Raw genomic sequence first — 16,139 nt, forward strand, 5'->3', positions numbered from 1 at the left:
CGTGTGTGGTCACACACATTCAGTCCTCTAGTATTCAGGTAGTGCAAACTAATTCTCTGCACACTGCTGATAAAGAGAGAGGTGATAAGGAGACCTGGTGTCTGCCAGTGGCCGAACCACAGGGGAGCCTTGCTTGTACCTTCTGCTTGTGGAGAGGTGCTGCTCCTACGAGCACCACTCTGAAAATACTGAACGTCTTATATCTAGAATCTAGCAGTAATGGTGTATTTTATCAAATATTTTCTCTTATACACTGCTTACCGTAGGTTTTTCCTTAAATGTAGCAGTTTCTCTTACAAGTAACTGTCATATCCGATCCATAAAAATGGAGATTGTCATATCCATAAAAAGTTTTCATAATTTAGGAAGAAATCAGGTACTTGTAACTTCAACTTCATTTGAATTTCCTCTGTATTTCAAAGATGAGACATCTCAGGAATAAAGACAGGAATTGTAGTGATTTTGTTGTTGTTGTTGTTCCTTCAGTTAGCTTCAGGATTTTATAGCTTTTTCCTTCAGAAGTCAGTCTTCAAGGACAGATTCATTTAATATAAATATGTGTCCACACTGTCTACCCTCCCCTACATTATTATCTGAGTTTAGGGGAAAACCACACTTTGCCTCCGTGTAGAAATGTTATGTTTTAGGAGGCATTCATTTGTGAAATAACAAAGTAGAAAAGATGACTTACTGTTTTTTTGTTTTGTTTTATTATTATTATTATTACTTGCAGTTACTTTTTATTGGAGCATGGTTGCTTTGCAGTGCTGTGTCAGCCTCCACTGCACAGCAGAATGACTCAGCCTTACACATACAGACATCCCCTCCCTTTTAGACTTCCCTCCCATTTAGGTCACCACAGTGCATTAGGTAGAGTTCCCTGTGCTGTACAGCGTGTTCCCATCAGTTGTCTATTTTATACATAGTATCAATAATGTAAATGTGTCAATCCCAGTCTCCCAGTTCCTCCCACCCCACTCCTTTCCCCCTTGGTATCCATACATTTGTCCTCTAAGGATGACTTAACTGTTTTAGCATGAGAATTCTAATTTTGATCTACAGGGAAGAGAGGTAGGTGGGTTGATGACAGCATAAAGAGGTTGATGATATTAATAACTGCTGTCTCTGCTCATACAGCTGTTCTTAAGCGTCTCTGGTAGCGAGAAGACTGGCCCTTCAGTTTTTTCTTTTTCTTCTCCATCCCATCTCCTCGCCCCCAACCTCCACTTGCCGTGTACTGAACAGCCAACTCCATTATTTTGGCCTCCTGGGGGGGAACCAGCCACACAGGAGACCAGTTTTTGCATAATTGTGTCTCCGTGATCCTGGAAAAGTAACTGAACTCGCTGTTTTCTTATCTACATAGGGGAAGTATGTGCCCATATGTGCCTCCTTCAGAGAGGCTCAGCTGGGAGATCCATGAGCGCTTTACAAACGTTGCCCAACCTGAGTCCCCCCCCGACAGTGATGCCGTATCTCTGGAATTGTGTAGATGCTACTAGGGCTCCTGGTGAGCTGGGACTGAACCCACTCCTGGAGCTTTGGCATACATGTTCTACGCTCATCTTTGCTAGTCAGTGGTGTTTGAAAGCTGCAGTTTACTGAAACGGTCACAACTGTCTGAAACGACCTTAACCTCGCTCACGCTTGTGTCCACCCTTGATCCTGGCCACTCCCCACCCCAGAGCTGTCTCTTTGACTCTTCACCCTCAGAGTTCTGGAAAGAATAACCTTTGCTCACCGTCTTTGCTTGTGTCCATTTTCTCGGTCCGTCCCTTGCTGCCTGGACGTCGTGCCTTTCCCTCTCCCGAATGTGCTCCCAGAATCGCCACCTGACGTTTGCAGTCCGTCCTGTTGGACTGCACTCTGGGACCTTGGGCATCACCCATGAGCTCCTCTTTCTTGAGCCTTTCTTATTTTGAGTGTCTGAGCTTGGGGTGTACTCTCTTCTTTTCCAGCAGGGCCCCTTCTGTCTCTCCTGTTCCTCTGGCTGCGTTGTTCTCAGGCCTCTGTTTAGTCAGAGCTCTCAGTCGGCAGCATTGTCCTTCCTGCCATCTGCTGTCTCCACACGAGTCTGGGTCTGTAGCCCTAGCCTCTTGCCAGCTCAGTTTCTTCATTTCCTAGCTGCCCTGGGCCTCTCTGCGTGGGTGTTGCCCAGGCCCTAAATTCCCCTTGTTTAAAACATGCGATTTCCTTAAAAATCCTTCACGCTCTTGAGTGAATGGCCCTGCACTGTGCTCATTCCCACTTCTGTTCAGATTTAGCTTAGCCGTCCCTCTGTCAGCGTGCTCTCCGTGTAGATTCAGTGGTGAATGAGATAGAAAAGACTCCCGCACCATGTGCAAATGTGCACATTACAGATGTCATGAGTTAGAGGAGGGAGCAGACTGGTTTCTGGGAGCATATGTATGTATCCACGGATTTAAGCCGTTTCTAGAATCTTTAGAGAAGTCCTCCCTGAGGAAGGATAGGTTAGACAAGGTCATGTACACTTTGGTTTCAAAATTCTCGTTGTTCCTTTGAAATGTCTTCTTCCTGCTGCTCTTGTTCAGACCACGGCCGTTTCTTCCATTCAGCTCCCGCTGTAGCCTGTTAAATGGTCTGTCTTCTTCCATCCTCCTTCCCCTCGTCCATCTCACACACTGTTAGTCGTCGTCGTCCTGCATGCTGTGACCACTGAGAAGCCTCCATAATTTGGGGTCATCCCGGGGAAAACAGCTCATTATACGAGACACTTTGGTCGGCGGTAGCCTGCTGGCTCCACTGCTGCGTGTGGCCGGTTTGGTTAGTGGCTACAAGCAGGACTTGTGGAACCAGCTTCTCTGCTCTTCTGCTTACCAGCCGCTTGATCTCGTAAAAGGAGGGTCCTGACAGGGGCCACTGCATAGGGTGGTTGTCAGCGAGTCAGTTACTCCTCATGCTGACCTTTGAGTGGGTGCTTACAACACAAGAGCCCGGTGCTCTGCGGCTGTGGCTGTGGGGGGTGGTTTCCTGCTCTCCAGCGAGTCTTCCATGAAACAGCCCGAGGTCCTTGACCACCTTGAGGGTGTATTTTCCCACCGTCGCGTCCTCCGGTCTTCAGGTGTGGCTGTAGCCACGCTGGTCTCCCCCTCGTGTACCCAGCAGGCATGTGTTTCTGCCTCTGCTGCTCTCCGGTGATTCTGTTCCCCTCCTGGCATGGCACGTCTCCTTCCCCTCCTTCCTGGTTCAGATGCCGTCTTCTCAGGAGCTTCCCCCCACTCCCTTCGGGGAGCGCTTTGTCCTTTTCTGCAGCCTGGTTCCTAGCAGGGTTGTTTGTGCACGTTCCCGCCTGGCTCGCTAGGCTTTCTCACAGAGGAGCAGGGCTGGCTGCGCAGGGACGGCCCAGGGCAGGTCGTGCTCCGTCCCCAGCGCAGCGCTTGGCTCGCATTGGGCAGTTTCAATGGTGGAGCTGCACTTTTTTTCCTTTTGGAATCCATGCCTGTTAGTCTGGAGCTGCTGTTTTCCCTCCTGGCCCTGAGGTCGACTCGTGTTGTCCGACAGTGGCCCTTACTGTGAGCAGGCGAGCAGCTTACTTATCCTGCTGTTTTACACAGGCTGCTCCTATAACTTACTTCTGAGTCGTAACTTTACAGTTCAGTCGATGTGAAATCTGTAAGGCGCTGGCTTTTTTTCTTCTGAGTGTTGATCTCTGTGAATGTGTCTCTTTTCCGGTGCTTTTCAGGCGCACTCTCCGAGGTTAATTCCTCCTCCACAGCCTCAGCCTCCCCCTCCGCCGCCACCGCCGCCGCCTCAGCAGCAGCCGATCAGAAGTCTGTTCCAGCAGCAGCAGCTCCAGCCTCTGCTTCCCCTGCAGCATCCGCACCACCCCTCCCCTCCTCAAGGCATGCACCTGCCGCCCCAGATTGAGGCCCCGAGGGCGATGATGACCCCTCCTCCCGTGACTCCACAGCAGCCCAAGAACATACACATAAATCCCCACTTCAAGGGGGCAGTGGTGACGCCCGTTCAAGGTACGTGTCTCCGTTGCTGTTGTAAAGTTCCAGGTTCCTCTGGCAGATCATTCTCACGTGCAGGTCTCTTAAGGACCACGTGGATTCCCTGACTCTTCCCCCACCACTCAGATGCGCGCTGCCTGGCCAGGCCACGCCCGTCTGCTGCAACACGTGCGTCTCTTGTTGTATCATTCAGTGGCGGGGACTGAGAAGACACAGTACGTGTAAAGGGCGTCAGAGGTAATTGTGGGAGTGTCTGCTTGGTGTTCTTCATAAATTCCCAGGTGGGGATGTTTGCAGAGTCAATGTTCCCTTCAGGTTCCACTCGGTGTGCTTCCTTTGAGTTCCAGAGGTACAAACCCATCTTTTAGTTGTCAGTTCTAAGTGAATAACCTCTTCTGTTATGATTACAGATGCATGTTCCTGAAGCTGGGAAACTAGTTTTGAGCAGTTGATATGGAGCATATCTTCATGCATCTGTTCAACACAGTGTTGATTGAGATCCTGCTCTCCCTGGCATTGGAGATATATTGGTGAACAAAACAGACAATGCTTTCTGCAGTTGTGATCTGGCTTTCTAGCAGAGACAGCAGTGAACGTAATAAAATAACGCTGTGTGGCGTGTTAGAGGACGAGCATACAGTGACACATGCGTGCAGGATGGGGGACATCGGGGTGGGCTGCAGCTTTCCATGGGGTGGTGAGGGCCGGCTTCATTGAGAAGGGAAGAGTTGAAGGTCCAGGAGCTAGTGATGTGACTCTTTTGGGGGAGAATATTCCGGGCAGAGGGGTCGGCAGGTACAGGGGCTCTTCCTTCTGGTGAGACTATGCCTTTTGTGTTCAAGTAACTAAAAAGAGACCATGTAACATTAACGTAGTGATAAAGGTGGAAAGAAGTGCGGAACCTGGGTCAGGTAAGACCTGGGAACCATCCCGAGAGCTTTGGCTTTTGCTGTGATGAGAGCAATTTGAGCAGAGGAATAACGTGATCTGGTGTATGTTTTAAAAGGGTTATTGTTGCTGCCGTGTTAAGAGTGGGCTTGTTAGGGTGGCAGGGGTGGAGACCAGGCATTCAGCTAGGAGGTGACTACGGTAATCCAGGTAACAAATGACATGGCTCAGGTCAGGGCGGTGGTGGTGGTTAGGGGTCAGATGCTGGATGCAATTCAAGATGGAGCCGATGGGCCGGATGAGCATGAGAGGGGAGAAGAGGCGGAATGATGCCGAGCGGGGCGGAGTTGCCTTCACCTGAGAGCACTCGGGGGAGAGCAGGTCTTGAGGAGCAGCACAACAGAAGTTCTGCGGTGGAGACGCCGCCTAGACGTGCAGGGGGAGTGCCACGTGTGCAGTTACTAGGGAGAGCTGAGACCAGGGGTCTGGGCGCAAAGCAGATGGGGGTTTGTTGGCACAGAGGTGGACCTAGAGCCTGCACCCAGTGGGAGACCCAGGCGTCATCGTGTCGGGGAGACCGAGGCCTGGAACCTGGGGCCCTCGACGTGATAGGCGGGGGCCCGCAGGGAGGTGGAAACCCAAAGAGTGTAGAGGACGGGGGCAGCAGGGGACCCACTGCTGCCGGGTTGTTGGGGACGGGCTTCAGGCCGCGTGCTGCACGTGGCGGTAGAGGGGTCTTCGGGGTTTTGACAGAGTGGTTTTGGTGAAGTGGTGGCCGTACATGCCTCACTGAGGTGGGTTTGAGAGGGAACGGGCGCACAGAAATGGGAGATGGTTGTACTGACAGTTGTCAAAGGTGTCCTGTTGAGACAGAAGCTGGGGAGTGGAGGTGCTGGGCAGCATTGATGCCCACTCGAGCTGTGGGTCCTGACCGGAGACCCGGCTGCGTGCTTGCACGCTCTTCTCCAGCCACGCTCACCTTTCTAGACAGAGCTGGACTTGCCGGAGTCCAGGTGTTGGCAAAGCAGTAGAGAAGGCGCTTTGCTCACAATGAAGGGCTGTGGCGTGTACGCTGACAGGGGGCCAGGAGATCTTTGAGGGTCCAACAATTGGAGGAGCTGGGGTCCTGGAGGAAGAGGAGTGGAAAGGTAGAAGGTAGTGCGATAAGAAGGGGGACCCGTAGAGATTGTGTGAGGTTGTGGATAACGCCCAGGTCTCAGGTGTGGTGGAGCTGGGACAGAGGATGGCAGCCGGGCGCCGGGGCGGCAGGGCGCTGGGGCATGAGCGTCGCTGCCGAGACCTGAGACAGGGCTGGTGTTGAAGACAGTGGTGAGCTAGGAACTGAACTCTGAGACCCAGGAATGAGCAGTGGTGTGACCAGTACGTGGGCAGCAGTAGGGGTTCCTGGGCCGTGTCGTCCGATAACAGATCCAAACCTGGGGTCTGAAACGGCAGTGAGGACCGAGAAGGACCCCCCCCCGCCCCCACCCCCGCTCCAGAGCCAGCGGGAAGAAGGCTGAGGGAGCAAAACAGCCTCATCCTTTGGGAGAGCTAGATTTCCATTAGAGCAAGAAGGGGAAGAGCTGAGGCCATCACAGGTTCTGCTGAGGGTGAACTTGGAATTCTAAAGGGTCAGGAAGTTCCAGAAGATGGAGAGAGGCCTGAGATAGGACTTAGGAGAAAGCCAGGGCCTGGCGTCACCGTGAAACTGTGCTGTGGCCTTGGAGCAGAGGGCTGTGAGGGCAGCTGGCCGCGGGTGTCAGTGTCCGTGTGTGGCTCTAGGAGTTGGTCCTGTTTTACACACCCAGGAGGGTCGGAGTCGGGTTGGTACCTCTGGGTCCCTGAGCCTCCTTCCCTGGCCCCTTCCCTTGTCCCCATGCTGTGCTGGAGTCACTCGTTGGCCTCACCCCCTCCCAGGGCTCTTAGCTCTCAGGGGCAGGCAGTATGGCTGCTGCACTTAACCTTTGTAGTCCCTGCAGCTAGCACACTGGTGGCCTGGGTCTCCTTCAGCAGCTGTGGGATGAAGAATCCAGCACACGCTGCATGAAGGGGGAGGACGACTCATTGGGGAAGCCTGTTCCATAGCGGCTTCCCAAGACATGCAACTGCAGTAAATCTAATTTGTCGAAATAATTTTACCCGTGTCAGCATCTGTTACTGTGTATTTCCTTCTAAAATTGAATGGAAAACTGGCAGTTGGTAAGGTGCACAGATTTTCTTTAGCTTAATGAAAATAAACAGTGTTGGAACTACACAGTGGGAAAGCTATAAGGAAACCCCAAGCTGTCCTCTAGGCATGAAAATAGTGTGCCTTGCCAGAGTCAGTTGCCAAATGGGTAAAGAATGCAGGCCTTGCATCCCAGTGCTCATGCCTGATTCAGTAAATACAAGATCAGCTTTCTGACAAGAGTTTTTAAACTCTTAGAACCAGCTAAATGTGTTCTCCTCATGAAGCCAGGCGACGCAGTGCCCCACCCACGTTCCTTCTCTTTAATGTACCTTTGATCTTGAGAACGCTGACACAGGGAGAGAGAGAAATTGCCTTTGCAGGATATACACTCAGAAGACTTTCGAAGCAGTTGTTTATTCGATATTAAATGAACGAGCTTAATTAAATAGAAAGTGGCCGTTATTCTTGAGAGAGGCTGAATGTCTAGTGGTCTCCTGTACATGAGAGAGAGATTAACCCGTGATTCTCAGAGCCTCAGGCAATTAAAAGGTATTTTAAAAAACTGTTTTTAAAAAATTTTTAAATGTATGCACACCTTTGCCTGATAGCACATATTTTCTTTTCAAGGATGAAGAGTGTTCTATCATGTTGTAATTAACCAGTTTTGGTGGAAATTTAACTTGTTTTCCAGATTTTCGGTATTAGAACTGTGGTAATGAATTGAAACATTAATCAGTTTAGTTCATGAATTCGTGGGACAGTATGCGAAATAGGTATTAAATATCAAATATAAAGAGTTCAGGGTTCAACTAGAATGATCTGTTAGCATTACAGGTTTTATTTTATTTATTTATGTTTAAAATTTATCTATTTATTTATTTATTCACTCATTCATTCATGGCTACGTTGGGTCTTTGTTGCTGCGCACGGGCTTTCTCTAGTTGTGGCCAGTGGGGGCGACTCTTCGTTGCGGTGCGCGGGCTTCTCATTGCGGTGGCTTCTCTTGTTGCGGAGCACGGGCTCTAGGCGCCTGGGCTTCAGTAGTTGTGGCACGTGGGCTCAGTAGTTGTGGCTCGCGGGCTCTAGAGCTCAGGCTCAGTAGTTGTGGTGCATGGGCTTAGTTGCTCCGCGGCATGTGGGATCTTCCAGGACCAGGGCTCGAACCCGTGTTCCCTGCATGGGCAGGCAGATTCTTATCCACTGTGCCACCAGGGAGGCCCTAGCATTACAGGTTTTAAATTCTCTCCTGTTCACAGTGAAGAAGGAGGCAGATAAGTAGAAGTGTTCTGCTTGCAAACCAGGTCGTGGGCTACGGGACTCCTGCAAAGACGCTTTACAAACACCTTGGCAGTCTGACCACGGCCCCCCCTGGGTTTGGCTAGATTTCTGATCTCCTATCACACCTGTTCTCAGATGCTCTCTTCTGTCATCTCTTGTTCTTTTTCTCTTCTTTCTCTTTCCTTGCTTTTTACAGTTGATTAAAAAAAATTGCCAACTCATCAGAAGGCTTCTGTGTAAGAAATCTATTAATTATGATGGGATTTCTTGCTCTCATCCATCCCCCTTCCCCCCTCCCCCCGAACTTAGAGAGACTTAAAATACTTACCCTTTCATTATATTGGAATTATTTGATAGGAATTGATGTTTAAATCCCAAGTTTAAAAATAAGTGGTACATATTCTTGGAGACCTGTGTATTATTTTCTATTTGGTAGTTAATTTTAAAAACACTGTCTTTATATTGTTTACTATGTAGTTTTTTTCCTTCCTCACTTTCATTATAATCTTCTGAGGTCAGAGATACTTTATTAGTTTTTTCTTTCTCCACTTCACAATCTCATATTTTGCTTCAGGTATATAATCCACGTACCCCAGTGCCTGTTAGCTAGCTGTATAAAATTTTATATTGTCTTGCACAGTGACCCACTGTTACTTTGAAATTTTGACTCATTAGATTAGACTGTCAAGAGGGATGGACTTCTCCCATTTTTACATTTTATCAAAGGAAGTTTCTCTCGGTCTCACTTTCTGGCTCTGGTCAGGCAATTGACATAGGCTCTCATACTGTATCACTTTCATTTGGACCTGTGGAAGTGTGATGTTAATTAGAAGCTGAGTTACGGAATTCTTTGAGTAATCATAATAACTAAAAAAAAAATTCATCCTTAGCACTCTATTTTTTTTTTTTTTTCTTTTGCGGTATGCAGGCCTCTCTCTGTTGTGGCCTCTCCCGTTGCGGAACAGAGGCTCCTGGTGCGCAGGCTCAGCGGCCATGGCTCATGGGCCCAGCCGCTCCGGGGCATGTGGGATCTTCCCGGACTGGGGCACGAACCCGTGTCCCCTGCATCGGCAGGCGGACTCTCAACCACTGCGCCACCAGGGAAGCCCCTTAGCACTCTATTTTAAAAGTAATTTTGATTGACTTTTAAGCTTTATCACTTCTGTGTTTCTCATTTACCAGAACTGTTATTATATTATTCTTGCTAAGTTCTACATGGTTATCCCTTTGTGTGTGTCTGTGTTTTGACGTCGTCCTCTTATGAGGACATTGGTCATGTTGGATCAGGGCCCACCCATGACCTCATTTTACTTAATCACTTCTTTAAAGGCCCATCTCCAAATGCAGTCACCTTCCGAAGTCCTCGTGGTTAGGGCTAACATACGAATTTGCGACGGGGCCGCAGGTCAGCCCACAGCCTCTGACCATCTGAGGTCTTACTGGATGCATTTGGCAGGACGTTTTAATGGAAGATATAGCAGGCTACCATGTAGCAGTCACCACTCGGGTGGGCATATTTTTCACCCCCAAAATCAAAATCAGTATAAGGCATATGTTTTAAATAGCTTCAACATATCTCACTTAGCCCCACGGTGTGAAACTAGCATCCGGCTTCTTCCCTTTGATAAAGTGTCTGTTTTACAATTACTTGCCTCCTTGTTCTTCTGGTAAGTTGATGGGAGTTCGGCCTGTTTAAACACAAAACTAAGACAAGCTGGTAGTCTCGGCATAGCAGGTGTTTGAGTAGGTCATTCTTTGTCACAATACCCTGGGTGTGTGTATTTTCCTTTCTCTGCCTGCTTCACTTCCTCCTTCCCTCCTCCTCTCTCTTTCATGATCCTAGAGGATTTGGGTTTAAATTCGTATTTGATTGGAGTCAGAAAATATGACTCGGATTAGATAGCCTGGATAACCTGGGTATGGATGTCAAAAATAAAGTAGGTTTTTTATTGTAGAGGAATAATATCTCCTTTTGTTGAAAAATATTTTAATTCTAAATAAGAATTCACTGTTGAAATTTAAGCTTCTACTCGTGTTATTGTATACTGAAGACCCCTTTCCCTTTATGGAATTGTAAAAATATTCAGCTCTTAGCTTAAGTGTAAACTTATTATATGTATTATGCACATAGTATATATTTTTCATTAAGCTTAATACATTGTACTCCTTTTCTGGTGGGTTTGGATGTGTTTGTAATGAAAGGTGTTTTTCTTGCAGTGCCCTTGCTGCCAGTCCCGAGCCAGCCGAGACCTGCTGTGGGACCCCAGAGATTCCCAGTGAGTAGCAGCTGCCCCTTCTGCTCTGATAGGGATGAGCATGCCTTTATTAGGAAATATTACTATAGCAAATATAAGAGGTTCCAGCTAAGTATAAGTTTAAGGATTTGTAAATATTGACAATAATTTTTGCAGTGGAAAATGTTTGTTAAAAGCTTAAGGTCAGTGGATTTTTGAGAATGGAATTAATTTTGTTTGACTGTAAAATTGTTGAATCAGGATCATCAGTAGAATGCCTTTTGTCTTAAAGAATATGAATTTTGATTTTATTGTTGCCTTATGTTAAAGTGAAAAAGGGCCTTTATTATCGTGTGTGTGTGGGGAACATGTGCATTTGGGTAAGTACGGGTATGTGTGTGCAATTTTAGGGAATAATAATGAGATGTCTTCTTGTTTTTAAAAAAACCCTCAGAAGTCTTCATGAGCCATTGGTTTTATATTTTAAAATGGAGGTTTTCTTTTTAAAATATCTTTAAGAGAAAACACTCCTCCCCACACTTTCCTGTAGTTCCCATAACTTTATCCATTCTTGTAACATGTTTTAAGTAGAAGAAAAATGCCCATTAAATAGTTATATCTGTTTAAATAAGTAAATTTCATTTTACTTGAGTTTTTGGTTTGATACATAGTTAGTTCATGGTTTTGTGAAATCAGTGAGAACATGTTCTCTCAAAGAACAATTTTGCGGAAACGAGGACCAGACCATAACATTTTAATGTAGTTTGTATGTAAAACAGGTGTAGTTTTGTTGAGGCTAAACAATCTGATATCCAGGAAATGCCTAAATGACCTATTTGACTCTAGCTTTGATGCTTCAGTAGATATCATAGTTATGTGGGGCATTTAGCAAAAAGGTTTTAATGAAGGATATCTAGATGTGTAGTCAGATGATTATTCAAAAAATCAGTATTGGATTTAAGGTTCAGAGTGTTTTTAAGAAAATTCCTTGATTTGTAATTATTATTTATGAATTATGATTTCTGAAACTGATTCTTACTGGTTTCATACCCTGTATTAGCTAATTTAAAAAAATTACTTATCAAGTTCTAAAAACTAGTTATTTTTAAAAATTAGGTGATGTTTATTGAGTACAATTCTGTATTTGAAGCACTTGTCTAAATATCTAAGATTTATTAATTGTATTACCCAAGGATAAGCGCATATGATTTTAGTCATTAGATATATTTCTTTTGGTGAAGTAATTTAACTGCTAGTTATTGTAAAGCACTGACATTTTAAAAAATGTACTTTTTGCTATTTTCAGGGTTGTGAGCTTCTGCATTAGAATCCTCATTGGACTTGTGTTTGTGTTTTACTTGCAATATAGTGATAAAACTTGATGTGAAAAAAGCAATTGTAGCTTAAATCATAAAGCAATGTTGTGTGTAAATATAAAATTAGAATAATCATTTGCAGTTTTTATCTACTTATAATTTTTGATTGTGCAGATATAATTGTATCTGATACTGGAAGAAGCAAACCTCATAATACTTGAGGATTTTACAAGAGGATAATAAAACAGACTTTCTTTGTGAGAAATTGAACTTATTTTTAAGTTATATTGTACTCTGAGGGTGGTAAATATTATTGAACTGCTCTCGGAAGTTTCTGCAAGGCGTGATGTTTTGTTACTGTTTTTAAGGTGGGATGTGTGTGGGGGTGATGGGAAGGAGTTGGCCTAGAAATTAGTCATGTGTGTGATATAATTTCAGAAATATTTACCGCTGTTTATTATGTATCTTTTATTTATTTACTTATTTATTTATGGCTGCGTTGGGTCTTTGTTGCTGTGTGCACAGGCTTTCTCTAGTTGCGGCGAGCGGGGGCTACTTTTGGTTGCGGTGTGCGGGCTTCTCATTGCGGTGGCTTCTCTTGCTGTGGAGTGCGGGCTCTAGGCACGCGGGCTCAGGAGTTGTGGCTCGTGGGCTCTAGAGCACAGGCTCAGTAGTTGTGGCGCACGGGCTTAGTTGCTTCGCGGCATGTGGGATCTTCCTGGACCGGGGCTCAAACCTGCGTCCCCTGCATCAGCAGGCGGATTCTTAATCACTGCCCCAATATGTATCTTTCAGCCCCAACTGCTGGTTCTTAAGCTGAAGTTACAGTGAACTTGTGACCTTGAAACCGCAGTGCTCTGCTTACGTCTGCAGTCAGTCTCTCCCTTAGAGACAACAATCGGACGTGGAATCCATTGTTTAAAAATTACAGTAGAGGTGTTAGGTGTTTTAATAGTCCATCAAAATGTTGTTGGGAAGAGAGAGTAACTCTAGGCCATGCCTGTCATGTTACGTACGCCAAATGTGTTTTTTTAATACCTTTATGAGTATTAATGTTTACTTTTATGTAATTTTAAAGGTGTCTTTCCATTTACAGTTATTACAAACTGTTGGCTATATTCAGCATGTTGTACAGTGCATCCCTGAGCCTATGTTACACCCAGTCGTTTGTACCTCCCATTTCCCCACCCCTGTATACCACTCCCCCCGCCCGCCGCCCCCACCCTTAACCGCTGGCTTGGTCTCCATATCTGTGAGTCCTGCTTCTTTTTGGTTATATTCACTAGTTTGTTGTATTTTTTAGATTCCACATATAAGTGATATTGTACAGTATTTGTCTTTCTCTGTCTGACTTATTTCACTTAGCATAGTGCCTTCCAAGTCCATCCATGTTGCTGCAGATGGCAAAATTTCATTTTTTATGGCTGAGTAATATTCCATTGTATATACATACCACATCTTCTTTACTCATTCATCTGTTGATGGACACTTAGGTTGCTTCCACGTCTTGGCAATTGTAAATGCTGCTGCTGTGAACATTGGGGTGCATATGTCTTTTCTGAGTAAAATTAGTTTTTTCCTTTTCCGCTAATAGATTATACTTGGATTTTTATCAATGTAGGTATAGTTTTGTGACCATTTAGTGAGTTTCTCCTATGCAGAATGCTCTGCACAGAGCTAGTCCTTAAACTATAAAACGTATTAGCATAGGTCAATGAAGCCTAACTTTCCTCCTGAAGACAGTACTGTTGTGGCTTAACAAAGCCCCTTGGCGATTTCTTACTGATGGCAGTGTGCCCTGCAGGCTCTTTCTTGGTACTTTTCCATAGGGGACTTAAGTCATTATTTGTTAAACTGAATTTTGCTTTGTAAAGTGACTGTACACACACACACATGCGCATGCGAGCACGCGCACACACGTTGGTAAAACACGTTAGGAAACCTAACTTCAGTTTCATCATAGGGTCCGTTTGAATCAGTGTACTTCCTTGGCACACAAAAAGATTTGAATTACAGAAATGTATTGAGCAAAGCAAAGTTGATTTTGATCTTGTCTTTCCCCAGCCTAAGCCCCCTTAATGAATTCCCATTGCTCCTAGAGTAGGTCATGCTCTTGTTGACAGCTTCATACTTGTATTGATGTAAGGACCCGATTCATGTCTGTACAGAGTCCCAGGCATCCTGTGTCTTGTGGAGCCGACCTGACTCCAGGCCTTGTGCACAGAAGTCCAGATGAATAGTTGTTGAATAAGTGTATACAGGGATTTAATGTTGAGTTATCTTCTATTTATTAGGAACCTACATAAAATTCATAGTGTAGAGAAGGGGTGTATACTTTAATTTTTTACTTTTTGTTTTCAAGAATACATAAATGAATTTGCACAATAGAATTACATTATCCACATTTAACTATACAAGAATTCAGCTCTACCCAGTTGACTAAAAAGTGAAAAAGGCAGGCAGTAGACAGAAATACCACTAGATTTCCCAGTTTTAATGGGATTAGGATACAGTTGGTATTAATGCTAAGATATTCCTTCTCTTCCCCAACACTGGTAAGCTTTACTTTCTTAATGGTCCAGTTTGTTTGACAGTTTTGTGAAAACTTGAGAAATTCTTGAGAACTAGTAAGAAAACTTGAGAACTAGTATGCCTAGAAATTGTAAGAACTAGTAAGAAAACTTGAGAACTAGTATGCCTAGAAATTGTACTAAGTGATAACACATCCAGTTTTTTAATTAAACAATCACAGAGGACTCTAGACAACCTAATATGAAACATAATTTTTTTACAGAATTATTTAGTTATGTTTTAAAGTCACAATCTTAGACCAAAATATGGTATTCTAGGCTACGCTTAATGTAGCAATACTAATATTTTTATTTCCTTTTAATGAATTTTATTTACAGAATTGAATAAACAGTTTCTGAAACAAAAGTTTGAATGTCAAAGTAATACATATCATAAGAAAAGGATTCCTTATTTTTGATCATTTTAGAAAATACTGCTTAAGCTTTTAAGCTCACTGCCAGCACTTCTTTTGTCATGTTAGTCTTTGCATCCAGATGGGATTTTTTCCCCCCTTCTTCCTTTGTTTATGAAATTTAGTGAAGTGCTTTGTAATTTAGGTTTCTAAAAATTAGATTCACGTATTTAATTTTAGTTACAGATATAGCCGTTGGTGCTTTCTTCTCACTTAAGCTTTTATTCCCAGGACTATTTTAATTGTTCATATCAGAGTTATGAACCTTTTTTGGAATCGTAAGTATATCTCAGTTGATAGCAAGCATATCAGAGAATGAATCTTTTTCATACTTATTTTCATATCAGAATATTAATCTGCTGAATGTAAAATGTACCTTAGAAATAGCGACTGCTTAAAAGAGCAGATTGGCACAGGAAGGAAGCACGTGCCTCAGGAGGTCAGGGGGCCATCGAGTGACTGTTCGTCCTTCCTCCATGTCAGCTCCTTCTCTCCTGCCTCATCCTGCCGTCTAGCCGCCTGCTTCCCCACAGTCCACTCCTGAAGCATTTTTGTTCATGCCACGACCTTTGAGTGTGATTTCACAGGACAGTTGTGGTTTTCTCGTGTGTGTGTGTCTGTTTGTTTGTTTTTTTTAAATAAATTTATTTCTTTATTTTTGGCTGCATTGGGTCTTCGTTGCTTCGCACGGGCTTTCTATAGTTGCGGCGAGCGGGGGCTGCTCTTCGTTGCGGCGCGCGGGCTTCTCATTGCGGCAGCTTCTCTTATTGCGGAGCATGGGCTCTAGGCGCGCGGGCTTCAGTAGTTGTGGCACGTGGGCTCGATAGTTGTGGCGCACGGGCTTAGCTGCTCCACAGCATATGGGATCTTCCCGGATCAGGGATCGAACCCATGTCCCCTGCATTGGCAGGCAGATTCTTAACCACTGTGCCACCAGGGAAGCCCTCTTTTTTCTTCTGTTTTTGCAAGGGAGCGAGGATGGGGAGACTAGTTTACCTTTCTGCAAGTCAGCTTCTGTTTTTGTGTCTATTTGAATTCTGTTTTCAGTTCCATGTTCTTTGTTTACATATTAGTTTAATAGATCTCTCTTTCCACAAAGGCTGTTCCTGATGTTTTTGTCATTAAAGTTTTAAGTCCTTTTCTTATCCTTAAGTATGGCTATCCAGTTACGTATTTGTCCTCAAAGAGATGTTCGTTGTTTTTAAACTTTGTCCACTTGAAAAAGCAACACTGAAGTGTTGATTAATAATATTTTTTAAAGTGTTTTCAGTGTCAGGTAAGCACACAGATAAA

General features: G+C 44.8%; 1 protein-coding gene across 3 annotated transcripts in view; it reads left to right on the plus strand.

Annotated features, from left to right (window-relative positions):
- Window positions 1-16,139, plus strand: part of RBM33 (RNA binding motif protein 33) — a 117,055-nt gene that overhangs the window by 48,860 nt on the left and 52,056 nt on the right. For all 3 annotated transcript variants that reach the window (XM_081243451.1, XM_081243453.1, XM_081243452.1), the window contains 2 exons: window positions 3,704-3,992; window positions 10,531-10,589. In XM_081243451.1, coding sequence (XP_081099577.1) covers window positions 3,704-3,992; window positions 10,531-10,589 — 348 coding nt within the window. The remainder of the gene's footprint in view (window positions 1-3,703; window positions 3,993-10,530; window positions 10,590-16,139) is intronic.

The sequence above is a fragment of the Mesoplodon bidens genome (genome assembly GCF_964165515.1).
Source record: "Mesoplodon bidens genome assembly, chromosome: 9".
Taxonomy (NCBI): domain Eukaryota; kingdom Metazoa; phylum Chordata; class Mammalia; order Artiodactyla; family Ziphiidae; genus Mesoplodon; species Mesoplodon bidens.